This window comes from Prunus avium, chromosome 4 (assembly GCF_965620075.1).
Source record: "Prunus avium chromosome 4, drPruAviu1.hap1.1, whole genome shotgun sequence".
Lineage (NCBI taxonomy): Eukaryota > Viridiplantae > Streptophyta > Magnoliopsida > Rosales > Rosaceae > Prunus > Prunus avium.
This window is the reverse complement of record NC_142287.1, coordinates 20,314,971-20,342,519: the sequence shown is the minus strand read 5'-3', so window position 1 is coordinate 20,342,519 and position 27,549 is coordinate 20,314,971. Positions and strand designations below refer to the sequence as shown.

The following is a 27,549-nucleotide window of genomic DNA, read 5'->3' as shown; positions in this document are numbered from 1 at the left end:
TATTCAGGTTGATTTTGTTAAACTCAGTTGGTTTTAGTCATGCAATGAATATGGACCGTAATCGAATAATAAGGTTCTTTTTTCTGTTAACAGGAGATACCATTGTCTGGGCAAGGAGCTTGTGGAAAACCTATCGGTTCTCCGCTTCTCCAACCTTATTTTCGAACCCTTGGTCAATGCAGTATATAAGAAATGTACAATTAATATTCTCTGGATAATTTGGCATAGTTGTGGAGGGTACTTTTCTTTCCTTAGTAGGCATAAGTAGGGATGGCAACGAGTCGGGTAGGGACCGGATATGACAATATCATCCCTGTCCCCGCTCTCCATCCCCTCCCTTATCCCCGAACCCATCCCCGTTTAATAGGTTTTGGGGAATCCCTGTCTCCATCCCCATCGGGGGACTATCCCCCATACCCGCCCCTAATCCCCGATTTTTTTTGCATAAAAAATAGTTATCATACATTTTAACATTAAGTTTCATATTAAATTATCATTCAACACATCCAAATTAACTATAAAGTTTAACTCAACTATTCAAAATCACATCAGTATGAAATTCCAAATAAGATTAGGAAGAATTAGGAGAGAGAGGTTAACTTAGGGTTAAACATAAATGTTATAATTATATATTTATTTATTTAAATATAAACATATATATTTTCGAGTCAGGTTCAGGGATCCCGATACCCGATACCCGTTTGGCCTCGAAATCTCCCCCCATTAGAGTCGGGGACCAGACGGGTACTCGACCCCGTAGGGATTTTTGCCATCCCTAGGCATAACCCTTTTATGGGGTTGAAAGTTAGGCATGAATTTCTAATCTTTCCTAAACACTGAATACGGTGAGTAGGGTGTACTTATTAAAATTATATTTATTTCATAATTCAATATATCCTTTTTGGTAATTTTATATTAAGGTAAATTAATAATTCAATAAATAGTTTGGTTGTAGGGTGTACTCAATTAATTTTAGAGTTCATTTAGACACTCATAATTTTCCGTTGGATATGTTGCTTAGATTTAAATTTGACTAGTATGATTATAAGATCCTTCGAGGATCTTCTCTATAATATTTATTTATTTTCCAAAACAAAAATGCAAATTCTATTTCTTAATTTTGTAATTGGTATAAGGCTACTTGATCCTTACATGACTCAACAGTTGACCAATAAAAAAGATTTGCACAACCTTCATGAGCCACTGGTTGGGAAACAGAACCCAGCTGTAAGGTTTAGAAATTGTTTGTGAATTTGGGAATGTTGTGATGAAAACGCCTAGAGTTGGGGAAGTGGTGCAGAGATGTTGATTTGGCAATGTTTTCATGAAACCCTGGTGGTGATGCAGAGATGTGCCCATGCTCTCGAGCTATAGCCTTGTTCTCAGCAGACCAATCAGGACGGCTCCAAAGATAGAGTGGAGGTGGCCTCACATTCCACTGCTCCATTTGTTTGTCATTCTGATCAACAGATCCAGGGAGATAGAATGACTGCAAGGAAGACAAGCCACCATTAAACTCTCATTCTAAAGTTTCGATTCAGACGATTAAGATTCAGCCACTAGGACAAACACATCTCACTTTACCTTTCCAGACAGAAACTGCTCATCCTCCCAAATTAGATTATAATGCGAATTCTTTTCGTTTAACCTGATGAAAGGCCCAAATGTAAGAAACTATATACAAATTTAAGTCCAGCTCACAGGCATGCCCATCTGATGTATGTCTGAGAGAGAGATGAAACGGAAAGCAGCTACCTTTGAGTTTCTGGTGGAACAATTAGAATAAGAATCCTTGGATTGAACTCGAGAGCCTTGTCGATAAACTTGTTCGCCAAAGCTGCTTTAACTCCAAAAGGAGGGTTCAACCCCATGATCTGCTCAAGAAGCAAAGTTAGGCAGAGTGAAACAATTAACATAAGGCTTCAAGAATGCAAACATCTTGATAAATAACAACAGGCTCCAATTTCCTACCAATCGTGACCCTGTCCGTAACTCCTCTGGTTGAACAGTCATCCAATCTCTCTTCTCAAAATTGAAATCGTTCTGCCAAATGAAAATCCACATAAAACGATCAGTTTCCCAGTTCTTCTGTTTCATAAGCCTGTAAATTACCAAAATGCACATACACAAAAGCCTACAAGCCGACATATGAAAACAATCATAAGAGACAAAATTAATCACAATTAACTTTTTGAAGCAAAAAATGAGGATGAAGAGAATCAAGAACCAGGAATAAACTCCAAGTGCTGATTGTACAGATTGCATTACACTGTAACCATATACCTCATAAGTCCGAAGTCTGAAATGTGGTAGGCATTCACAGTGGAAGGACAAGATTTTTTGTACTTGCATATGTACTGTAGGCTATAATAGGCCAATTTAGTTTGGAAATCTTTATATCATTACCTGTTTCAGTAGGCCCCTTTACACATTCTTTGAGAGGTATAACAAAAAGTAATCCAATATTAGATCCCAAGAACACTTTTTGCATAATAAACTGTCTTAAATAGATAACCACGTCCCAGTACATGATTCTTCTGTACTGTTCCACAATCTGGGGCCTTTCCAAAGTAACAAGCACAAACACTGTTTGCTAATGCAGTATTAAGAGTGAACGGAGGGGGAGGGAAAATGGATGGATGGATGGATTGGTTGTCTTTTGTTTAGTAGGAATGCAAGTGGGAGAGAAGGAGGAGACCCTTTTGGCCCAATCCAAAGTTGGAAAAGCCGGTAAGTAATGTAAGACAACACAAGATGGGTGCTGCCTATGATAATGGTGGACTATAAATGGTAACATTTTTAGAAATTATAGTAACTTTAAAGAAATGGAAAAATTAAGAGGAGAATAAATAGGAGAAAACCCACACTACACTATCTCTTTACTATCTGACTCTGAAAGCCCACCAACTGAAATTTCTGGAATAAACTATAAAGCCATCGGGTGTACATATTTCTAGCAAGCAGTTCATACCCTCATAAGCAGTAGTGAATAACTTCTGAGACTACAAACACTGTTCTAGTTTCTACACTATCATTGATAATATGATGTATGGATTGATTAATAATAAGGACTAATACTGATGAGAATTACCTTTGGTTGAATGAAGTCGTAGTTTTTGTAAAAGCACTTCTTCCCTGTCTCTTCAAGCTTTTTCTTCATTATGATGCTGAAATCATTAGCACCACAACAGAAGTCCACAATCTGTTCATTGGGACCGTAAGCAATCAGGCACTCAACATTATTTTGGTCACGTAATCAACACTGAATATGTAATCTTCAAAACAAAGAAGCAAGCCACTAGCAATCATAATTTCATAACTAACAACATAAGCTCATGATCCAATATTGATATCCCATTTAATATGGAATCACAACAACATCAGTTATCTTTTCTATTCTTTTAATATGTACTTAAGAACACATAATTTATTTTTATTTTTATTTTTAACTATCTTATGACTTCTGTGGTGAATACATATATTGCACGATCAACTGTGTAAATTCAAACAAAAGTTCATATATATCATGATAGCTTTTTCCAACACCAGATGTTTCTGTTGCAGAAAAAAGAAAGTAATGTAATTCTCGGATATTGTTTTTATAAGAAATGAATTTTATTAATTCCAAAACCAGTACAAAAACTGTGGTCAGAAACTCAGAAGCCAAATATACTATAACAGTCTGTTGAGTTGGCCTATAGGTGAACAGTGGAATACAGCTTCAGGTACTACGAAGCTTCTAAAAAAGGAATACAAACTCAGGCAAATAACCAACCATGCAAATATAATTTTTTATATAGCACTGAATGACTACAATTTGGAACAGCATACTCAATTCAGATCATCAAGTATCAGGAATTGCACAACTCAAAGCAACATCCAAAAGACATTTCATGTTACAAGACATATAGTGCACTCACATACACCAACCAATGCACTAAAATTATACCACAAAAATAAGAATGTACATCCGTACCGTATCTCCATTCTTTACGTACCAATGGAGCCTATCAGCAATCTGCACATTCAAAATTATGCTTTTAGACTTCTTCAAGGGTTCATGGAGTTCATATTTCCACACTCAGTGGCTCAAATTTAATAAAGGGAACATGTGCAGACAAGATAAAAAATGGTAAAACTATCTCAAAGAGGAAGGTATAATTGAATAACTGTATAGTATTTCTACCACTGAGTTTAATTAGCCAACCATTTATGAGAAAGCAGGAGTAAATAAAAATCCACACCGCTGTGTGAATAGAGAGTTTTTTGGGTCATTCAGGTAGGAAGTCAAAATAGAACTTTCAAAGATAAGATATTTTTGTGCTTTTGTCAATGGTGAGTAGTGAAAGCCAAAATAATAAGATAAAGAAAAAGGTGCTTTATAACTTCGAAATAGCTGAAACTTGAACACAATCAGATTACCTCTTCTAATTTTTCCACCTTTGTAAAATGGCGACCAAAGGAGGTGTAGCGCATTCCATGCAAAAAAGGTGCAAGATAGACTCTCAGTTTGTTCTGCATCAAAGTAAGTCAATAAAATTAATGGGAAGTAAGAGAGCACAACCGTTTCCTAATGAACCATTAGTACAAATATTACATAAGAGTAAAATGGCCTAGCAAACTCAACCAAAAGAAAGAAAAAAAGAGAGGAGATCTACAGCTAACAGTTATTCTCGCTATGCTGTATGCATTAATCCATTGGGAAATAGCTGTTATTATAGAGTGAGGCCACGCAGGATGCTACAAAAAGCTCATCATCGCACATTTTATATCTCAAGCAAACATGCAAGGGCACATACTTAATATTTCTCTAACTCTTAGAAATGAAATATGTCACAATCTATGTTAAATGTTTGGAAATTATTTGTGAATGAGTATCTCTCAGCATGTACCAAACAACCAAATAGGCTTCCTCTTAAAATTGTGGACTGAAATTAAACCAACGTAGCCTACCCCTAGCAATGTGCATCAAGAATCACAGCATACCCTATAACTGCACCCAAGTCAGCTTAATACAGCTCAAGTGCTTAAATTTTTTTGGCTCGTTTGGACTTGGCTTGTAAAGGAAACAAGCCAAGCTAAAAGAAAATAACAAGCTTGCTAAAAAAATTAAAACTAGAAGCCAGGCTCGTCCTGGCTCCAATTTCATCACAAGAAAACTCTACTTTAAATCGACATCGCCTTGTCCATTTGCTCTTCAGCTGCTTCCCAATAAAATTTTTAAAACTGAACACTCAATAATTTACCAATATTAAAATTTTCTATTTGTTACATGATTTTCTTTATTTCTTCACTTATGTATTTGCATTTTCCTAGTCATTAAGTGACTCAAACCACGCTTTAAGCTCACATCCCACATTGACCGAACCTAAGACGAATTCAAGTTAAGCTTATCTCACATACAAGTGTACCTCATGCCGGAAACCAACATTCAAAGCACAACTTTGAGCATAGTTAATCAAGCTTGGCTAAAGCTCAACCAATTTCAATCAACCCAAGTTTGACCAATGTGATACTTGGTTTAACCTGGCTAGTTTACACCACATTACCCGAGCCACAAACCAAGCATAACCTGACTAGGCATATAGCTGAGATGCATAAGTCTAGTACACAGACCAACAAGCATTAATGTAGGAGACTTATAAATTAATAGAAAGAATATGAAGATGTATAATCTTCGCCTAACCACCAAACTTAAGACAAGCTGTAGGACAGTGAGACAGGAATAGGAAACCACCTTCCACTTATAAATCTGATTAATCATCGCAGGTGCACACACAGCCTCTAAATCTTCAGTACTGCATCCTTCCTCTAGTTTCCGTAACGCTGTTCGAACAGCCTAAATATACATGGACAACGTTACAAAATGCTTGATAAAATAAATCATAAAATACTCATAGTCCAGAACAGTTGAAATCCTCCCAGTCTTTTTTTATGGGTCAGAAATCCTCCCAGTTTAGACGCACCTCAATTGAGCCTTCCACCTTTCCAAGTGTAATGTTCCTCTCCACAGCATTTCTGGATGACAATGCATGAGTCGAAGGAACTTTATGCTTTCTTTTAACCTCTTCCAAAGTTATTGAAGACACAGCATCTTTCATTAGAGCCAATAATCTGAATTCCAAGAAATAAATCAGATAACTGTACACAACTTATAATAACACTGAAAAACCTCAAATCAAGATTGTCTGCAGCCATGGTAAGTCTTTGTAAAGTATCCAAACACATACGTGTGTATTTGCATGCACGTGTATAGAAAGAGAGAGAGAGGTGATAAAATAAGGGTGTACTATACATATATATTGATGACCGATGTAATGCTATCAAGAAATGGTGTATAAATATATAAACAGATATAGAATTGGTAAACAATTAGGAGTGAATAGAGTTACCTTCTCTTTGTAGCTACATCTAAAGAAGGTGGTGTGCTGCTTAACTTTTTAGAGGCAAGATTAACTACTACTGAGTTACGCTCACCATCAGGTTTACCCTGCTTCCCTGACTTCACTTGCTCAGACCCCTTCACCCCAAATAGCATATCACCGAATGAGGACTTCCTTTCCTCAGCCACGGAAGTATTAATTTCCTTTTTCAATGAACTATTTACTTTCACCCTTCTTGATATATCCAACCCAGAAGGTACTTTTTCAGTAGTTCTGCTGCCACCCACTTCTACAGCACAAGGTGACTTCAGCTTCTGTTTAGATATTGTATGAGCAGTTTTACCCCTATAGAATTCTTCAGATGGAAGGTTTCTCTTCTTTGTAACAGATTTCTCTCTATCTAAAACGGACTCTGCTGCCCGCTTTTTCTTTTTCTCTTCAAGACCAGTCTTCTTTTCGTTAACATCAGGGAATTTTAAGTGGTCCCTTATTGGAGTTTTAATTCTTTTAACTATCTCATGTTTCCTAATACGAAGGAAGTGAAAAAGCATTCAGAAAATTAAAGCAGACAAAGTGATGATCAAAAGTAGTTCACAAAAATTAATACTTACAGGCAATATATTAGTATACGGTTAGGTAATAGACCATCCCAACCCCTTGTTATTACATCTTCACCCTCTATGTCTTCATCTTCTTCATCTTCCACTTCCTCGTCTTCCTCTTCTTCCTCTTCTTCCTCTTCCTCTGTTTTCTCAATTTTTTCAGTTACAATCTCACTGGTACAAGCAATTCAAGCATTAACCATCTAGACACAAACAAAGGACCAATCCATGGTCTCATAACAGCATACTAAAAGGAAAACAGAAAAAAAAAATTACAATTAAGAGTACCTTGGTAAGCATTTCCTGTGGTAGGATTTTGGACAACGCCTGCACACAGCAAACCGCAACTCGGGATCTTTCTTATTCTCTCCTTGTTTACAAACGCAGCATTTATGAATTGGACACGTAAAAGATTCCCCCATAGAAATTTTTTTCTCAAGTTCTTCAGCAGTAACTCTGTTGTCTGGATAAACGAGTTGTGCAATACAGTGTGGATGGTAAAATTGACCACAGGTTGCAGAAACACAGCGGAAGACCTAACAGCAATTAATAAAAGTGCTAAGGTAACCCAAACTTAAGAATATGAGTACTACTTTGTTTGATGACAATATATGAAAAGGCAGAAAAGAACATGCTGAAGATTTCGGATTGATGTATACACATAAAATAAATAAAAAAGCTGACTATTATCCAGATAAAAAAGACAACAGAAACACAAAACCCTTTACCAAAAAATAAAATAAAAATCTTTAGTAAAACCAAATTTGATCAGTGGCTTCTAGGAAGGGGAGCGGCTATTTGCAGGTTTGAACTCCCAATTTCCTTGACTCAACAGGCTTTGGTCGAAATTCAAGAACTCAAAAATATTATGGAGGTGCATTGTCATGATCATTCTTTGGGAATCATAGAGAAATGCCAACATTTTGCAAGAAACTGAATGGGATTTGGGATAAAAATTGCCCTTTTTTAGCTTCTACTTCGGTTTCCAGTTCCAAAGAGTTTAAAGGGGTACCCCCACTTTCTTTATTTATGGTAATTGGTCTCTATAAGATCCCAAAAGGTTGGCCTTATGTTAATATCATGTACGGCCATTCTTCCAGTTGATTTAAGGACAATTCATGCTTCTATATGTTTGACCTTTCCTATTACTCAAAATCTGTTTCTTTATTCAAAGAAAAAAAAAATTAATTAACCAGAGAAATACATGTGTGTGTAGACTAAAAAGTTATTCTAGACCTTAATCAAAAAAAAAAAAAAGTTATTCTAGCTAGACTGAGGAAAACGAAAGTAAAAAAAGAATAAAATACATAATATAAGAAATGGAAAAGAATGCCAACCAGAAACAATGCTCAAAGGATGAATTGGGCACTACAAGCACACTTAAGAAAAGATGTGGACCGACCACTAGAAAATGATCCCAAGCAGCTCATTTCTGAATAACCCATCATGTTACCACACATACAAGGAAAACAAAATTGCAGCATACTTCCCCAAAATAAAAAGAACAAACAAAAGAACAAAAGTGTACTGCAGTGTTGCTTCATTAAGATAGGAACAAAATAGAATAACTATACAATCCTAGTTTTAAAATTATAACAATCCTTCATATTAGAGTACAACTTGCTAAACCTAATCAAGTGATCAAGTCAACAGCTAGGTATAAAACACTTCATACCTCAGCAACTGAAGATTTATCAGAGGATCCTAGCTTCCCGCAAGCAAAGCACTGATGCTGTTTATATTCACAGTTCTTGCAGAAGAAAATTGGCATCGCCTACGAAGTTCAAAACATAAAATAAAAACTATCATAACACCAACAACAAAAAGACAACCAAAAAGAAAGAAACAGGATTTACAACAAAAGTGGATAAGAAGAGCATACATCTACTTCATCCTGGGTAAATCCAAGAGACTCACACCTGGTATCCTTACCAAGCCTTTTAGTTGCATGAAAGGACCTTAGGCATCTCCCTTCGCAGCTGTATTAGAGGAAAAAAAATACATACATTTAAGCCATAAATTCTAGGAAATGAAGTTCTTCAAAGAATGCCGAGACAACACAAAAGCATACCACAAAAGCTTGCCACCATTATCACAAAAAGCACAAACAGAATCAAACAGGTCATCATCATCATTGGACTCGTCTTCAACTTCAATCTCATAATCTTCCATGTGATCAACTATAAATCCGGGCTTTTCGGTAGCTTGAATGTCCTGAAAATCCAATGAGTTCAGTGGCTCAAACACTATAACAACCTCATATTTAAATAATACCAACCAGATTTCAATTACAGAATAAGCAGTTTGCACATAGAGCTTAATGTGTTCACATAAAGGTTCACAAATCTTTAATATCTATGCCCAACGCCAACAAAGTTTAGGAAAAAAAATCAAAAAATTGCAGTGGAACTATGCAGTGAGAAATCACATGAATGCATAGGAGCATTTGAAAATAAAAAATCAGGTACAAAAGCCAACAAAGTTGAAAACAAAAACAAAAACAAAAAAGAAAAGAAGTTCTAAGAATTATCTGGAAAGTAGATAGTGATGATAAGAAGTACTAAAAATGGCTAATCATGCCAAAAAGGGTCTAGCCCGGTGAAAAAGGCCTTGACTTGCATACTAGAAGCATCTTGATGTTGTGTGTGTGTGAGAAAGCCCCTCCCTTGTAGTTTAGACCATCCATTGTAGTCCAAAATAATAATAAAAGGCTAATTACATGTTAAAGAAAGTTACAATGACAAGAAAAGAAGCTAGACAAAACCTTGGACTTTGCTTCGTCTCTTGATCGATGAAACTCACGCAAACTATTCATTCCTAATTCGCCTCGTCGCTTCGTCTTCTTCTCCATTCTTTTCTTTTTCAATTTGCTGCGAAATTTGAACTTCTTTATGTTCCCCCAGTGAGGAATTAGGAATGAAAACCTCCTAGCCCAACGCCATGTCGTTTACGTTTAATAATGGGACGGACGCACGTAGTTTGCATGCTTGAACTATATGGCACATGGTTCCATTATAAGTATTTTCATTGAGAGCGCTTGAGCCGGCACAATCAAGCTCGTATAGGCCCGTCCTATGTGGGCAGGCTTGAGCCGAGACATGAAAAACCGAGCTAGTTCGACTTGGCATGAAATATATCCATGGCCGAAATTTCGTACCGAATTAAACCGAAACTAAAATTTAATATGCCGACTCAAACCAATTTTGTCCAAAACATCTTTTAAGATAGATTTTGGTATACTGGAAATTTAGTTTAGTTCGCGGGTTAGTCTATCTTGCGACCAAAAGGATCCGTGTCAATGCCTACAACTGGAGAAAGACTTCCATGTAATGGGTATATCACTATTTTTACCATTCCCGACCAATAAAATTATGACACGAATGATAACACTTTCACGTGGGATAGCATTGTTTTGCCATTTGGAGAAAGACTTCCATGTAATGGGTATATCACTATTTTTACCATTCCCAACCAATAAAATTATGACATGAATGATAACACTTTCACGTGGGATAGCATTATTGGTCGGGAATGGCAAAACAATGCTATCCCCGTTACAACTAAGTTTTTCTCCTACAACTGACTATGGATTTTGATAATTGGTATAAAGCTACTTGGATCCTTACATGAATCAACAGTTGACCGAGATACGGGAAATTTCTAAATATACTATAGTGAGAGATGTTCAAAAGGCAATGGATAAGACAAAGGCTTTGTACAACCTTCATGAGATTCTTGTCCCGGCCGTTGGTTTGCTTTGTCATTTTCATCATCAGTCCATTAAGAAATACCATATACTCATTTCTCTTTACACCAACGGGTCCCTCAAAATCATTAACATCTTCCAAGCTTACAAAAAAGGGATGGCGCCTCCCTAACGTGATCCTTGTAATTACTCATCCAGCCAACCTGCTGAATTATGCACTGAGTAGTTCTGGTGAGGGCCAGGAGCAAAACCCAAAGGATTGCCAAGGTAGCCAGGTTTACGCTCTCCGGGACCGTAACTGTTAACTAAAGCAGTTGGCATTGAGCAGTTAGACTTATCCCATTGAGGTGCATATGGCACCATAGATAATGGCTTCATTCCAGAAAATGAGTCAGCTGCCAGACCTTGATGGCCACAAGTAGTAGAAGACCGCAAACCAATCCGCTCATAAACAGAATCCTGACTCACTAAATTACATCGTGCAAGATCAGGAACTTGCTGCCTACACGTGCAAACCTGTGAGCAAGATCCTGTGTCAACACAAATGTTGAGCTGGGTTCCACCATTAGACATTCCAAACTGCATATTACCAGTCTTACTCAACTCAGAATGCTGATTAGCAATGCCACAACGCTTGTTCACTGATGAAATCTCAACCATTCCTCTTCTGTGCTTTTCTTCGCCACCATGCTGCAGCTTTCCTAATGTCGCATTGCCTCGCTTATTCCCATGGCCGAGACTCTTCTGACATTCTCCTTCACAATTGATCTTAGAGGAGCTCCTTTCATGTTCACCTACTGAAGTCTTCTTTTCCTCAGAGGTGAAAGTTTTCACTTCTTTTTTAGATGCAGTATTTATTGTCACCTTTCTCAAAGTGTCAGACCCAGAAAATACTTTATCCCCATTTCTACCACCCACTTCCTCAGCAGATGGCTTCTGCTTGTGTTCAGATCTTTCAGTAGGAATTGTTACTCTATATAATTCATCCAAGGAAACCATTTTCTTAGACACAACTTTCTCTCTCCCTATGAGGGACTCTGATGTCAAAATTTTCGTATTTTCTTCTGTAACAGTCTTCTTCGCTTCAACATCAGGGAATTTTAAGTGGTCCCTTATAATAGTTCTGCCTTCTTCATTCATTTCATGTTTTCTGGTCAGAAGAAAAGGCAAAAACCACTCAGAAAAACTGCAGCCAACAAGTAAAAGCTGCTCATCAAAGAAAATAATACTTACGTGCAATATATAAGAATGCGTTTAGGTAATAGACCTTCCCATGCTCTTGGTATTAATAGCCGTTCTCCATCACTTCCTCCTCCCTTTGCAAAAGCAATCTTTCTGATACAAGCAATACAAGCATCAGCCATCTAGACACTACAGATAAAGGACCATGGAACCATGAGCCATAACCGCATATCAAAAACCAAAAAACAAAAGAACAAACCATTAAGAGTACCTTGGCAAGCATTTCCTGTGGTACGATTTAGGACAACGCATGCACACAGCAAACTGCAAATCCCTCTCCTTCTTATTCTCTCCTTGTTTACAAACGCAGCACTTGTGAATCGGACATGTAAAAGACCCCCCCATAGCAATCTTTTTCTCAAGTTCTTCAGCAGAAACTCCATTATCTCGATAAAGCAATTTTGCAACACATCGTGGATGGTAAAATCGACCACAGATCGCAGAAAAACATGGAACAACCTAAAAGAAATTAAGTAGAATGCATTAATGCAAACTAACCATAAAATAGTGCTACCGATAATACTGATTGCAATGATATGGAAATGCAGAAAAGAATACAAATATTGTTATGATAATACTGATGATGTCTGACTTGAATAGAGGAAAAGTTGACTACTTTTGCCAATTAAAAGTTATAAAAAAATTCAATCAGGGACATTCAAGTTTACTGAAACTTAGTTCTACTGATTCATCTATTGAAATCAGAATGAGTTACATCATAACTACATGCATTGGAAATGGAAAGGTCTTCATTTCTTCTAAAAAATTTTGTCATATTTTATGACTTTTCTTAACTTTTTGAGTCATCCTTCACAGCAAGAATTAGAAAATGTGCAGAGGAAATATTCTTTTGTTTTACTTTAAAACCAGGTCCCAAAATCTGTTGCTCAGGGGTTTGCACCAAAAAGGAAGACCTAATACTTTAAAGGGCAAACCCCACATCACACCCAAGTCTATTTGTCAATGCCTCCAGTTTACTCCTGAGAATTGATCCCTGCACCAACCTAATTAATGCGTCAACCACCAGAGTGAGCAGGAAGGCTGATAATGGGTCTCCTTGTCCCAGAGCCCTAGGCCTTAGATGACCCAAATTTTTCCCCAGGGCCTCCCATTAATATCACTGAGAAATCAACAGATCTTAACAACCTCATATACACTTCCTCCACCTCACACCAAAACCTTTCACCTCTAGCACAAAATCTATAAAAAAAATAAATAATCAATTACCCTTTTATTGAAAGAAAAAGACATGATAAAACAAACTTAAACCAATTTCAACCAGGAATAATTCCCAGACGATGACATGGGAACAGAACCACAATCCCAACTGGAAACAATTCCCAGAAGATTAAATGGTGACACAAGCACAACGAAGTAAGGATGTAGGTAATATCAAAGCCAACACAAGAAGTATATTCAAAGAAAGTATAAGGGAAGCGTAATCGAAAAGGGAACAGCATGAGGAGAAGACTATGAGGTATTAGACCTAACAAAACACAATGATTCCTATTAACAAAATCTCCAGTTATCTACTTGGCACTTGCTCATTTCTTAATAACTCAACATATTAAAGAACCAATTTTGCCCCTGAAATTAAAAACCAAACAGGAAAAAACAAATTGCACTTCAACATACAACTTTCAAACGGGGAAAGAGAAGATTAACTAGTTCCGATTTACAAAAATCTTTCACTAGTGTACTACTTGCTAAAACTAATCAAGTGGCAGTTCATACAGCTATATATAAAAATAAACCCAGAATCAACATACCATGATTCCAACATTTAACAATTGTTCAGTTTCTTAGAGCAAAGTCATACCTCTGCACCTGAAGAATTATCAGAGGGACCTAGCTTCCCACAAGCAAAGCATTGGTGCTGTTTATATTTACAGTTCTTGCAAAAGTAATTTTGCGTCGCCTACCAAGTTCAAAACAATATATACTATTCATGATCATGATATCAACGAAAAGAAATATATAGAATTTACAAAGTAAATATTTGACAGGAGCATACATCTACTTCATCCTTGGTAAAGCCAAGAGATTTGCAATCAGAACCCACAGCAGACTCTACAGTTGGATGAAAGGACCTTAGGCACCTCCCTTCACAACTGCATTAGAGCAAAATTGTTATTCACACCATAAATTATACGAAATTAATTTCTTTAGAGAATATATCCATCATAATCATAAGAATCAGTTAACACCATAGCATACCACAAGAGATCACCACCATCATCGCAGAAACCACAGACAGAGCTAAACAGGCTATCAATGTCACTGGACTCATTTTCTGCACCATCAATCATATCATTTTCTGTATGATCAACCACAAATCTGAGATCTTTTGTACCTTGAATGCCCTGAAAATCAAAAGAATACACTTGTTCAAAACATTATAATTTGAACACAAAAGAAAAAAACAGAAATAATAAAACCCAGAGACAAAAGTCTACCAAAGGAAGGGAAAGAGATAAGCAGGAGAATATGACCTCATCAGATAGTTGCCTCTTTGCGGGCTTCTCTCCAAGGAAATTCACCAAAAACTGTTAAATCACAATTTGTCATTGCAGTTAACTGTGCATACAGAGAAATATAGTGTATGTATTTCATGCACAAGGCATAAGGTATGAAATTGGCTTTAAAAGATCATGTACAATTTGATATAATAGCCAATGGATCAGAGACTGGAAATAGTAACCGACTGAAAATAAAACAAAGATAACACCCATGTGAAAGAAAAAACAAAGTAAAGAAAAGTTTTTAAGTTTCAACAAAGTTCACATAATGGAAAACTCACTTCATGCTGGTAAGGTTCAGATGTTCAATCAAAGAATAAGCAGGTACTGAGCTACTTAGAGCTCGATATGTTAACATAAAGGGTCGGAAATGAATGTTTTTCAAATAAAAAGTAAAACTTAAACATGTGCCAATAGAATGAAATAGTTATTTGCCTAATCCTCCAATTATAAATATTTAACTAGAAGCCTTAATCTGGGAAATACCAACCATGAGGAATACAAGAACACACATCCTTCTCAATGATAGTATGCTACCAATCATTGGGATATAATTGTTCTGCTCGAACAATTTGATGTGATTGAGCCTTAATGAGAAGTTTCTGGCAGCTTATCTCAGGCCACAATCCCTGTGCACTCAAGAGGAATGGGAAAACTTGCAGCGGAACTATGAACTTAAATATCAAAATGAATGCATAAGATCATTTTAAGAAACAAAAAACTGGCACAGCCTCATTTCGGTGGTCCACTCTGTTTCCATCTAAATGGAAGGTGGTGTCTAAATAAACTAGGAATTTATTATTTCATTCCAGACATGCTTTTTTAGGAGTAAAGAATTATGACCAAATTCATTTTCAATCAATAGATGTAAATTAGATACTCTGGATAATAAAGTTAATGATGTATCCTGAATTATATGGAAAATAAATAATGATATGAAAAGCTTAAACATGACTGAAATACATTTTACAATTCCAATGACAATAAAAGAAGCTAAACAAACCTTGGACCTTGCTAAGGCATCATCCCGTTCAATAGAATCACGTATCAACAGAATGTGATCCAGCAGATCATTATGAGAATGCCTGACGTCATACAAGCTGAACATTGAATGAAAATTATCAAACTCTGTTATAAGAAAACTAGCAAAATAGAAGTATAAGATGTTTAAAGTTTTGCAAGTTACCTGAAAACTTTAGACAAGTGAGTGCACAAAGATTTGTAGGATGTTTCAGGATTTCTCTTCACATAATGAAGGAACTGAACCATTATCAAGATTGACCGCACCGTGTCCTCAAAGCTCTTCCTCGGCTTCAGAAGCCTAAGCCAATTATTTTCCTCGGAGAGTACAAAAATCTCGGGCTTTCCCTTGGAAAGGTCAAACTTCCAAGCTATAACATGCTTATATATCTCCTGAATCCCATTATCAACAGTTCCATGCAGAAAAATCTTAACTTTCTTGCCACCCTGCCTCTCACCTTCACTCCATTGAATGGGCAGAACATGAAATGATATGGGTTCGTCTCTGTCATCCACGAAATGGTAATTTGACACAGTAGACGGCAGAGCTTCGGCTTCGCCATCTGAGGATGCCATGCCCTTCTTCAACTCACACTGCTAATACACCCAATCATAAAGTTGAAGGAAACATTTGGGTAAAATTAGTATGAGCAGTTCACGAAAAATCACTAACAAAAATTTGAAAACAAAACAAAAAAGCTGGTTTATAAAATATTTTCCCAAAAAGAAAATTACTAAGAATAACAATAAGAGCACAATGACAACAAGACAATGTGTAATCCCCCGTTTGCCTTTCGAAGCAAAAAAAAAGGAAGAAATAGGAACTATCAGATTTGTACCTTCCACTCTCAATCGTGCCTCAATGGTGAAAAAAGCTATATTCCTCCGTTTTCTCAGAACCCAACAACAACAAAACACATTTTTTTGGCAAACTCGAGACTAAACTGGGAAGGATTTCCGAAGAAAAATAAATCAAAATGTAAAAGACGAGAGAAAAGGCAAATAAAGGTATGAAGCAATGTTTTGTGAGATGACGAATCGTTTTGTGAGCGAGGAAAATGAAATAGGCAGGGGAACGGAAGTGACGCAGTCCGAGTCAGACTCTGAGTCTCCAGTTTCGGGTTATGTCCTTTTTGCTTCCTTTTTATTTGCTCTGAAATTCCTGTTCATAAGTTGCGGGCGCGTTCAGGAATAAAAAGATTACACATTTATTCTCCATTACGCATTTTGTGACATGCCCTGTAGGTACAGAATGCTTGCTAGAAGAGTGAATAGTGGGGACCTCGCAATATTGTCCACCACGTCTTAAATTCGGCGTTCGGGGCTACATACAAGCTTTTTGTTGAGAATATACGGGCTGGATTTTTAGGTCCAATAGTCTTTGAATCTTGGCCTGATTCGCATTTTATTTTTTATTTTTTAAACTTCACTTTCGTTAGCAAGAATCGTCTTGCTATCTCTTTTGTCAATTTTTTTTTGTTAAATTTAATGATAAATGTGTCTTTTTATGTTGGTTTATCTCCCCCCTTTTTGAAACCAGCCCTAAATTGTAAATCATTTCTTCTTCATAGGCCCCATTTGGTTCACGGAATGGATTTGATGGGAAATCATTTCCCATGTCATTTCCCAAGAGATAGGAAATTGTGATTCTTTTCCCATGTTTGGTAATGCTGGGAAAGTAACCCGGAAATATTACTTTATTTCCTTTCCCATGTTTGTTTTGAGTAGGTATGGAAAACTAATTTTGTTTAGTTTCCCAATTTTACCCCTATTAAAAATATGTTATGAATTAAAAAATAAAAAAGGAATACCAATAGTTGTTGGATAAAACTATAATTATAAATTATCAAAAAAAAGTGCATTTAATGCTAGCCTTACTTTCCCATGAGAAGGGAAAGTAAAACCCAAAGAGGGAGGATGGCTTCACTTTCCCCCCTACTTTCCCATGACCAAGGCAACGATTTCCCATGCCTGACTTATCAAACATAGGAAAGCATTTGATTTCGCATCCCCAAATTTCCCTTCCCATGAACCAAACGGGGCCATAAGGTGTTTTCTCATTTGGAATGAGTAAAAGTGGCATCAGACCACCTCCTATGCTGGCCTTCGAAGTTTCTTCCATTATGGGCACTTGGGTCAAACTTTGGGCAAGGGTGTGGGTTGTGGGTTGTGGTATGGGGGTTAGGGAGAAAGAGAGAAAGAGAGAGAGGGGTTGGGGTGGTTAGGTAATTGCTGGGGATGGGGTGGGTTGTGGTTGGTCGGGGAAGAGAGTGCTAGGGTGGCTCAGGTTGGGTGTTGGCTAGCGAGTTTGGTGGGTGTTTTGAGTAATTGCAGGGGTTGGGGTAGGTTGTGGTTGGTTGGAGAAGGAGGAATTGCTCCACATATATCATGAGCCAACTAATTTATGTTTTTGCCCACCACATGTCATGCACATGCTCAAAATTGACACAAATAGCTAACATGACAAATAGAAGAACTATTCTTCCTATTGAAAGTTAACTTTATTGACCATCGTAACGATTTTGAAAATTGAATGACCAAAATGCGAATCGGGCAAAAATTCAGGAACCATTTGACTTAAAAACCCTATATGTGCTCATTAATCATGCATTGTATCATCTTGTAATTACTCATTTCATTCCCTTAGGATTGAAGTTTTTCATAAATTAACTGTGAATTGTAAGATGTTTTACTTTGGTGATTTATTCATTTGTTTTTTTTCAATTATTTTTTATTTATATATTTTTTTTAAACATGTGAAAATAGATGAGTAACAGTTGAAATAGGGTAATAGTTTTAACGGATGAACCAAGTCATACAAAATGTTATTTTTGCTGGTCATGTTCGTGTGTTCATTTTCTCATGTTATTCTAATCGAGAAAGAAGAGGCCTCCAGAAGCAAGTGTTGGTGGTTTTTTCCATGAGGTGTCGAAAAGGAACACGGTTCATTTCGAGCCACACTCGGAGGCGAGCCATGTTCAAGTTAGCTAATTTTCACATGACATGAACCCCTACAAAACACAACTCGTTGCTAGGTATAGCTACTAATATACGTTCTTTTCTCTTTTTTGGGTAATCCGTAATTCCTCTTGCCACCGACAAAGCATTCTTTTTGTAGTCATACTCAATATGGTTTATTGTGGAAAATATAGGCTATTGTTTGTGCAAATATTCTCACGAGAGAGTATCTCGCCTTTTGGACTTCTTTCTCTCTCTTCCTCGGTTCTTTTAAAAGCAAACATGAGTAAAAGACCACACCTGGGGGTGTTGGCCAAAGGTTTTTTCTATGGGGAGAACCGGGTGGCCGGAGCCGTGATAGGAAAATATGGATTTAGAATTACTTGGTGTGTTGAATGAAGCCATGTATTTATAGAGCTCTAGGCATCTTGGGTTTTTCAAAGAATATATTCTTATTTGGAAGGAAGATATTCTTTCTCCAAATTGTAGAGATTGAGTCAATTAGGGACTTGATTGAGATCAATTCACTAATTGATGATGATATCTCCAAATTAGGATAATATCTTAATTGGTGATATTATCTTTTTAAATAAAGATAATATCCATATTTTTTGTATCAATTAATTTGCCAAATAAATGGGCTCAATTAATTGACCTAGGAGATATTCTTCTTGTCCAAGTGGCGCCTTGTGATTGGAAGCCGAATTATTTACTCCCACAACTATGATATCGGGGAAAATTTTGGGTCATGTGGGGCACCACTTACACCATCTCAAGGTCAACCTTGGGTTTGATAAATTCAAAGTTTAAAAATGGTGATCAATGATCATTTGGTCTAGTGGTATGTAGTCTCTATTTTATAGTCTCTATTTTGTTGGAGGAAGTTTTGAGACCGGACCTCATGGATGACAATTGCTACATCAAAAAAATGAAGGAAAAAAAAACCCCTCAAAGTGGTGCTTGTAAAACTAAACCTTAAATTTTGTACCTACTCGTTTAGGTAATTTAAAAGCCTAAAATGGTAATTATATAACTTCAAATAATGGAAATAAAGTTACTCATTTGATTAGCAAAATGTTCTATTTCGTACTTTGGAGTGTTTGATTGAAAATACAAGCTGAGTATTTAATCAGTTAGTAGCCTGACCATAATTTATCCCTCGGCATAAGCTCTTATCCTTAAAAATAAGCTTTTTATTGATACGTATGAGCTGAACCCCAAAACCAAAGTTCGCCTATCATCCTTCCAAATTAGGACAAGAAAAGGGCCCTTTTGGTGTAAAGTTACTTCCCTTGGTTCCCTTTCTTAATTAATGTAATTTCCTTTTCTTTTCAGCTCTTGAAAAAAAAAAGAGAGTTCTTTTCTTTTCTTTCGCACTACTACTACCACACCCATTACCAAACATTCGTCAATTATTTCATCTTTGACTGATATAATTACTGTCAAAAAGGAACGTCTCTCAATATCTACAAAGTCGAAATACTTACAAAGTTGTCTCTTTTCTTCTCAACCTGTGATTCTAAATCTGTTTACAACCAACCATATTTTTATGGAGCTTCGAGTATATATATGCTTTTGCTTGAAACTACTGAACAGCTATGCACCCTTTCTCTTCCGCCCTGATCCCGTCTCCCAAAGGAGTGCTGGGAGTGCTGGCAGTGCTGCCCTCATTCTCAAACTGGGAAGTGACTGTAGTGTCAGAGGCAGTGTCATCAATACTTAAGTTTGAAATTTCACCACCAAGGGAAGAGGAGCTTTCGTCCTCTCCATTGATAGATGTTGCTGGTGACACATCAACAGGGGACGGTGATCTTTCTGTGTCATCAACTGCTTGTTGCAGGCTCCAAAACATAATGCTGGCTGTTAGGGTCAGAAGCATCTTCTGATTCACCTGCCATAACATCACAAATCGACTTATTGAAATTGTTTCGACAAAAAAAAAACACTTATTGAAATTGTGAAGGTCATGAAGTTATATGAACCCCACACTGCTTACTGCTCCTTTGGCAAAAAAAATAAAATAAAAAATACAGCTTACTGCTCCAAAATTGTGCACAACTTTCAGCGTGTTTGTAAATTTCAAGTGTGGATGTGTGTTTCTGTATTTTAGTAAATAAATAAATTTTGAATTAGGCAATCCACGGATAAACAGATCTTCACAATCTTCAAGAAAGCCAAAATGCAAGTAATTTCATTATATATTTCCTGCCCAACAGTGTGACAATATCATTCTCATAAATCATGTAGGCCACCAAAGTCATGATATCAAAATGTCACTACTTTAGTCTCTAAGCATTAATGAGATGGATGAACATGAATTTAAAATGTCACTAGTTAGTCTCTATGCATGAAATGAGATTGATGACCCTAAACCAAAAAAAAAATTGCAGTTGGAATTACTCTTTACCTCCATGATGTCCTCAGGCAACAAGAAAATGGAGCAACCAAGCTTTCGTGCAACACTGACTATGTACGTAGCATTCAACTTCTTTTCTTCAGCTATCATTGCAACAAGAAAAGAAACCCACTTCTCTCATCAGTACTCTACTCAAAATTAATTCGGTCAAAGTCCTTTTCCTGCTCAATTGTAAATGTAAACATTGCAAAAAGAATCTTACCACTTTCACCCTTAGTAACAAGGTTCCAGTTGACAACCCTAGGCTCTACAGCACTGAGAAGCTCAAGGAAGAAAATCCCATTTGATAGGCTCTTATCCTGGAGATAAATCCCAGGTTTCAGAATACCACATATAATCATGTTTAGGATTATGATTGCATTTATACTGTAAGATGAAAACAGGTTTAGTCTGTTTGAACCTTAAAACTCTCCATTCGAGAAGTCCTGCCAGTGCTTTTGACTTTGTTGTTAGCCCAATTTAAAATATCAGCATCTGTCATCTCCTTTCCTTGAGAGTGAGATCTTAGATTCCTCAAAAGCTGAAGAATATTAAACCTCATCAACTGCCATAGGAAAGCTGAAAAAAAAAATCAAACAAACTTTAGCATTTAACAACAAATTCTCAGGAATCACAGATGAAAAGTAATCCATTTTAGGAACAGAGAGAAAAACATTTTTAATTTAACTGGGAGTAGGAAAAAACCAGACAGCATCTTATCCTTGGGAAGAGAGAAAATAAGAAGTTTAAGGTTATGTCAGACTAAAAAATAAGTTACCCTCTGAAAGCAAATTTATGTACTCAATCAATAACTACATCATGCATATAAGTTTCAGAACTCAAAATGAAACTGATTTAGTCAGTGAAATCAATAGAAGATAATTAAAGCCAGTAATGAAAAAAAGAGTGAACAGGCAAACAATTAGATTTAGTACAAATGAGTTGCTGCAGTAGATCAATTAAGCTCAAAACCTAAGGGACTAGGAAGGTGTGCACACAAATATTCATAAACACTGTGAAAATCAATTACCAAGTATGAGCTTCTTATTTCCCTGCACAATATCATTTCCAGCTACATTCACCAGCGAAAATTTCAGTTGCTTCCCAATCTTTACAACTTGATTGCAATTCTCTACTTTTCTAAACGGCATCTTAATTGGAGGTTTTGATGCTTGCTTCCAGTTAACTGATCCTGGAGAAACCTTATCAACCACTTCTAAGAGTATCCATCTGCATACAAGAATTATGAAAATCAAGCCCATACATAAAAAGCTTGTGAATGCCAAAATCATAGAATTAAAAGTACTATGTATGTTAGGAAAAAGTGATATATTTATTGCTGTCAAATAAACTTAATACAATTTGGCAAATGACTTGTTACACAGGGTTTGACTCATAACTTCATAATCGACAACTTTTTAAAATATGGATGATTTTTTGGTACATTAATGACTCTTGCTTAAATTAGGAACACTCACCCATTTCTCACATCCTCAAATACATTATTAACATAAGTAGCAATGCCCAGACTGTTGATCCACAGACGGAAGCATCTCTCTTCTCTTGATGTTTGCACATCATCTGTCATCATCTCGGCAAAAGAAATCTTCTTGCTATCTGTAGTGAGGCCATTCCTGTACATGGTATACTCTTAATTACCAAATAGTTAAACAAACTTATATAATTTGGTTACAAATCAAGACATCAACCACATCCACACACAGAGACAGAGAGAGACAGAGATAGATACAGAGCAGAGACAGAGAGACAGAGAGACAGAGAGAATCATGCTCGCTTGTGAGAGAGTTTGGCCTGACCAACCGTATTCACTGACAATCTAACCGCATAATAGACTGTCTAGCAAGTAGTGTATATATATATATATATATATATACTTTTATAAAGAAAATAAAGACAAAAAACATTAGACTACTATAAGGAAATGAATTCATCACATTCTTTTGACAACATATCATATGCAGGATCAGATGGTACGCTCATTCTCGAATTTCTCTACCTAGTTAAATTCATCCCACATAATACGTGCTATGTCAAACAAAAAATAAATTAAACACAACGTTTGTCATAGTTCATGTCCCACCTTTCATGGAATATTTGTGCCACAAATGCCAGATTTAAGTTTGAAGAACCCTCAAGAATGTCTTTTGGGGATAAGTATCTTTTGCAGTTCATTCTCTCAGCATGGTCAAGAACCAATTTTGCCCTTTCATTGGGTTTGGCATCCAAAGTGGCAGGATTGCAGTATTCCGGAGCAAGAACATTAAGTAGGTAAGCATAAGCTTCTCCATCCTGTGCGTCCATTACAAATTATGACATAAATAATCAGTGGGTTATAGGTCAATTTAATTCATGAGAAACCAATAATAATCCAGTGGCTTAGAGAACTGCAACTTCTGATTAAATGAAAGAGATAAGCGAGGAAAGTATAATATTTAAGGATATCGCTTGCGAATATTTAAACCCGAAAGTCTCGTTAAACCAACTCTAGTCTTTTACACTACAGATATCTCAGTATGATTCATTTAAAGATACCGCTATTCCCTGGCAAGTCATAATGACACTGCTATTGTGCTACATGCTCCTAGATATACAGTACTATAGGAATGGCAAAATACCTTCACATCAGAGGAAAAGTTTGAAACAGGTTTCTTGTAGCCTGCTTTCTGGAGATGGAAATTCATCCATTTCAATAACACCTTCTCGGGAGGTAAACTCAAAAGCTCTTCAACATCCTGTGAGAAACAGCGGTGCATAAAAAGAAGTCTTTAACAAGCAATTTTTTACTAAAAGTTTTTGGAATATGAGAACACAGAAAAAATTCTAAATTACAATACATTGCTATCCTCCACCAATTCCACAAGTTGAGGCGTCTTCTTAAGGTTGAGATCAGCCAACAGTTGGATCTGAACTTGGCATATTAATTTCATGCAAGGAAAAAGGGGAAAGAGACATTGACATCAATCGCTATTGCAAGTAAACTTTATCTGAGGTTACGATAGAGTGAATAATTAAACTTTAGCTTCCTACCTTTATAATTTGGGAAATCAACCCCAATACCAGATGAGGCTGCAAATAAATAACCAAAACATGAATTTCCCCGTACCAGAATGTATACTAAATTCACTTATTTCTCAACCGAAATTTTAAAAACGTACTCTTCCTTCAATAAGGTCCTGTGTGCCTATGTTAACCACTGTGCAGCCAATGGCCTTGGCAGAGTTAAGGCAAAGAGTATGGTTTTCATTCCTCTCCCATGGGTTGAGGACCCGTTTGGTGTTAATTGCTCGTTCATCTATTGTCCCAGGCACAGCAACATTTATAAGCTTACTGCATTTGATCCATTAGATGAATCAACAAAACAATCAAATAACAGCTTTAACTGGCAAAACTGGACAGAAAATAATCAACCAAACCCTGCTCAAATACCATAGGAGAACTCCATCTTTTGCAAGGTTGAATAGATCATTTGTAGCTGGGTCTAATGGGAGATACTGCTTTAGGAACGGATCATCCCCAAGATAACTGTTTATGTGAGCCACATAAGATGCTTTCTCTGATTCACTGATTGTGTGAAGGAGGGTGGTTGTGGTGGCCTTCAGGAACGATGAAGAGTTTTTTGAACCACCCAATTTAGCTGTAGTTTGACCTTGCAAATTCAAGTATGCCTGCGCATTTTATTCATCAAACTAAAATGTTACCTCCTATAAATGCCCACTTAAATGCAACATCCCATACTCCTAACTCCAGAACAATGAAAATAAAATTCTTAAAAACAGTTCGTCTGATGTGAGCCATTAAGAAGGGTGGGCTGGGACACCCTTTGTAGCAATTAAATTGTCTCTTTATAAAAATTTAAATTTAAAAAAAAAAAAAAAAGACCCCTTTAGGCAGCCCTTCCCCTGCACCCAGAAAGGCTGTTTCCGCAATTTGGACCCACAATGACCAGCTTGCTTGGGGCAAGCCATTTCATTATGCCAATGCCCTTTGTTGTGGTACTTTGTAAGACACTATGATTAATTCATCAATTAACTTGAGAGTGAGAGTGAGAGTGTGCGTGTGTCAGAGAGAGAGAGAGAGAAGAAGAAGAAGAAGAAGAAAACTACACACAACATGGCTTACCTTAAGGAAGGATTCAAAATCAATCTCATCACTGAAGTCAGAACCCAGCCCACTTAAGGTACCCCTAATGTCCTCCTCGGAATACATATCTCTAAAAGCCTTTAATTTCACCATTAAAGGTGGTAGATCTTCAGCCATAACTTTACCATTCTGATTCTTCACTGAATTAAACTGAAAACCACAAGAGTTAACAATTAACTCAAAACCATAGATTAGAGCAAACCTATCACATAACATTGTTAAATATTATATGACAACAAGTTCAGATAACCTTCCGTACTTCAAAGAAAAACCGGCTAAGGAACAAATATACGTACTTTGGAGATCAGACTGCGTAGCTCAACCTGCGTGAACTGGCTTTGAAGCCATTGATCGGAAATGATAACACCCCCGTAACTTGACATCTCCACCAATTGCCGAGTGGAGATGAAAACCAATTACGCAATTGTTCAAGTCTCCTTAGATTCCACAGCTGGACAAAAACCCACCATGAATTTATTAAGCAACCATTTAGGAGTCAACAACCAATTCCAAAATCAGAAACACATCAAACCATATACATAGACATAAAGCAACAAACATAAACCAACCAAGCAGCCTAGTGGTTGTTAGTGCTCCTACAAATCACCAACCCCTCCTACTCTGTCCCCTGTATATCATGAAGGAAGATGCTAAATTAAAGCATAAATTTATTTGAAGATCAAGGGGAATAACAAGATCATCACTGATATCTTAACAACAATATGGGATAAAATTGGACCAAATTATAGCAAAAGAAACTCCAATAGTTCCTGGATATGCAAACTTATGGAAATTCATAAAAAAGAACGAAAGAAAGCAAGATTCAAGTTGTAATGGATGAGTTTCTTCCTTCAAAGATCGGCACTTTGAGATATAATTCAATAGAAAACTGGAAACAAATCAGAGATAGATGATATGCACATGAAGCACCAAATATAAATGCAACAGTATAAAACACAACATGTGAAATATCAAGGGGTATGTTGTGTGTGTTTATACTCAGTTATGGTAATCGTGAAGAAGAATAAAATACAGAAAAATAAGGATTTATAAATCAAACCCAACTAAGAAAACGCAGAAGTGAACAAAACCCAGAAGTCTATATAGCAGTAGATATCAAAGAACAATACATCTTGCGTGTGCTTTCATACTTCAAACAACTTTATCATGAATAAAGTTCACAAATGAATCAAAACCCAATAAAGAAAGCGTGAAATCTAAGGCAACCCAGAAGTGCATACCTCTAGAAAATCAAGAACATGCACTGAAATTAATGCCAAAATGAATCAGTTCCCTCTTCAAAGTTCCGGTGTCCAGGAACCATAACACATAATGCAGAGAGAAAAAGAGAGAGAGAGATGGGTTTTAGAGAGAGAGATAGGAGAGAAACGGGATCGATTTTTCTTTGTGGGAGAGCAAAGTGAGAAAGAAACGGTGTCTGTTAGAGTACCCGCTAAGACCATACGAAGACAGCCGAGAGCTTACTGTCTCTGAAAGACCCAAATCACAGCGGTTTGTGTACGCGCGCGTATATGCTGTGGTTTGGTGGACTCGCTGTTTCTGTTGTACAACGCATTGTCTATGTGTGCACCTGTTTGGTTTCTTCTGAAACCAATTTTGTTTCGTCTTGGACAATTGGGCTCTCTCTCTCTCTCTCTGCTTTCTATGTTTATCTTTTGATTTTCTTTTGATTTTCTTTTTTCTTTTTTGTGGTTTCAATATTTTGATGTTTTTTTTTCTCTTAATAAATTTTGATGACATGGTTGATACATGTGTCCTTGTGATACAAAAACATGTCATTTTTGAAGATCAAGTTGGTGTTGTTAGAAGACAAATTTTACAATCACTTTAGGAACGAGATCCAAGGCAAAGTTGATAAGGATTCTTAAAAAGATTATTTTGGTATTGATATTTTGTTTTATGTCATGTGTTGTTGAGAATTAAGTCTTTTAATAATTGAAGGCTAAATTATATAGTTTGAGACATAAGTGCAATAGCACTAACCAGCCTTTCATCTATTATCTCCACTTCGTCCGAGGAGATCTCACATTCGACTCACATGAATGACGAAAACGATATATATTAGTGATGAATTCGATACCTAGTTCTATGTGTTGTTTAAGATGATGGAAATAAAAGATTTAATTCTTATGTTTGATAATAGCAGGAACATTTTCCATATTTGATTTGTGAATGAATTGAAAATAAAATTTGTTTAGTTTTCCAATTATACCATTAAATTATAAATATGCAAACAAACAAGGTCAAATGAATTTGAAAAACGTAATTAATGTTCGGATATAATTGGGTAATAGGGGCATATTGGTCATAAAAATACAAAAGTTATTAATATTTGTCTTGATTTCCTATGGGAAAGAAAAATGAAATACAAGCTTAATAGAAAGTTTCACTTTTTCCATCTCATCTCCATTTTCTCATGAATTTGCACTTACCAAACACAGAAAAAAAAAAAATTCCCATTCTCTATTCCTTTTTTCACTTTTTCGCAAATCAAATATCTAGAGAGGTTATTGATACTTCGGAAAAAGTCATCATACATTTC

At 36.4% G+C, this 27,549-nt stretch overlaps 2 protein-coding genes across 3 annotated transcripts; both read right to left on the bottom strand.

The window, feature by feature from the left end:
* Positions 1–1,075: 1,075 nt before the first annotated feature.
* Positions 1,076–16,656, bottom strand: LOC110754458 (uncharacterized). The gene is made up of 26 exons (XM_088252338.1): positions 16,312–16,656; positions 15,639–16,066; positions 15,456–15,552; positions 14,426–14,479; positions 14,151–14,296; positions 13,948–14,044; positions 13,753–13,851; positions 12,145–12,392; positions 11,925–12,026; positions 10,881–11,841; positions 9,750–9,929; positions 9,057–9,199; positions 8,868–8,964; positions 8,661–8,759; positions 7,274–7,521; positions 6,995–7,159; positions 6,393–6,908; positions 5,967–6,114; positions 5,738–5,839; positions 4,423–4,515; positions 3,977–4,018; positions 3,092–3,202; positions 1,972–2,043; positions 1,756–1,874; positions 1,585–1,648; positions 1,076–1,489 (listed from the first exon to the last, which is right to left on the bottom strand). Exons 2-26 carry the CDS (start codon positions 16,046–16,048, stop codon positions 1,235–1,237), a joined length of 4,668 nt encoding a protein of 1,555 aa, XP_088108464.1. The 5' UTR covers positions 16,049–16,066; positions 16,312–16,656; the 3' UTR covers positions 1,076–1,234.
* Positions 16,657–19,824: 3,168 nt separating this feature from the next.
* LOC110754397 (fimbrin-1) lies at positions 19,825–26,503 on the bottom strand. Of its 2 annotated transcripts, XM_021955463.2 has the most exons (16): positions 26,228–26,503; positions 25,556–25,614; positions 25,283–25,437; positions 24,966–25,136; positions 24,273–24,511; positions 24,002–24,173; positions 23,874–23,912; positions 23,681–23,749; positions 23,462–23,578; positions 22,927–23,135; positions 22,304–22,459; positions 21,856–22,055; positions 21,247–21,404; positions 21,049–21,145; positions 20,838–20,929; positions 19,825–20,321 (listed from the first exon to the last, which is right to left on the bottom strand). In XM_021955463.2, the coding sequence occupies exons 3-16, from the start codon at positions 25,367–25,369 to the stop codon at positions 20,016–20,018; spliced, it is 2,112 nt and encodes a 703-aa protein (XP_021811155.1). In that variant the 5' UTR covers positions 25,370–25,437; positions 25,556–25,614; positions 26,228–26,503; the 3' UTR covers positions 19,825–20,015. The 2 variants fall into 2 exon arrangements, with proteins under 2 accessions (XP_021811155.1, XP_021811150.1); XM_021955458.2 differs by lacking the exon at positions 25,556–25,614 and having other exon boundaries at positions 26,228–26,502.
* Between the last annotated feature and the right edge of the window lie 1,046 nt (positions 26,504–27,549).

Excerpts from the sequence above, each read along its gene's own strand:
- LOC110754458 (XM_088252338.1), bottom strand. The coding sequence starts at position 16,048 with ATGGCATCCTCAGATGGCGAAGCCGAAGCTCTGCCGTCTACTGTGTCA. Across the intron at positions 11,842-11,924 it reads CGCATTCTTATATATTGCAC|AAAACATGAAATGAATGAAG; the intron begins GTAAGTATTATT and ends TCTTCTGACCAG. Across the intron at positions 3,203-3,976 it reads ACGTAAAGAATGGAGATACG|ATTGTGGACTTCTGTTGTGG; the intron begins GTACGGATGTAC and ends CCCAATGAACAG.
- LOC110754397 (XM_021955463.2), bottom strand. The coding sequence starts at position 25,369 with ATGTCAAGTTACGGGGGTGTTATCATTTCCGATCAATGGCTTCAAAGC. Across the intron at positions 24,174-24,272 it reads AAAGATGGAGTTCTCCTATG|TAAGCTTATAAATGTTGCTG; the intron begins GTATTTGAGCAG and ends GATCAAATGCAG. Across the intron at positions 22,460-22,926 it reads GCACAAATATTCCATGAAAG|GAATGGCCTCACTACAGATA; the intron begins GTGGGACATGAA and ends TACCATGTACAG.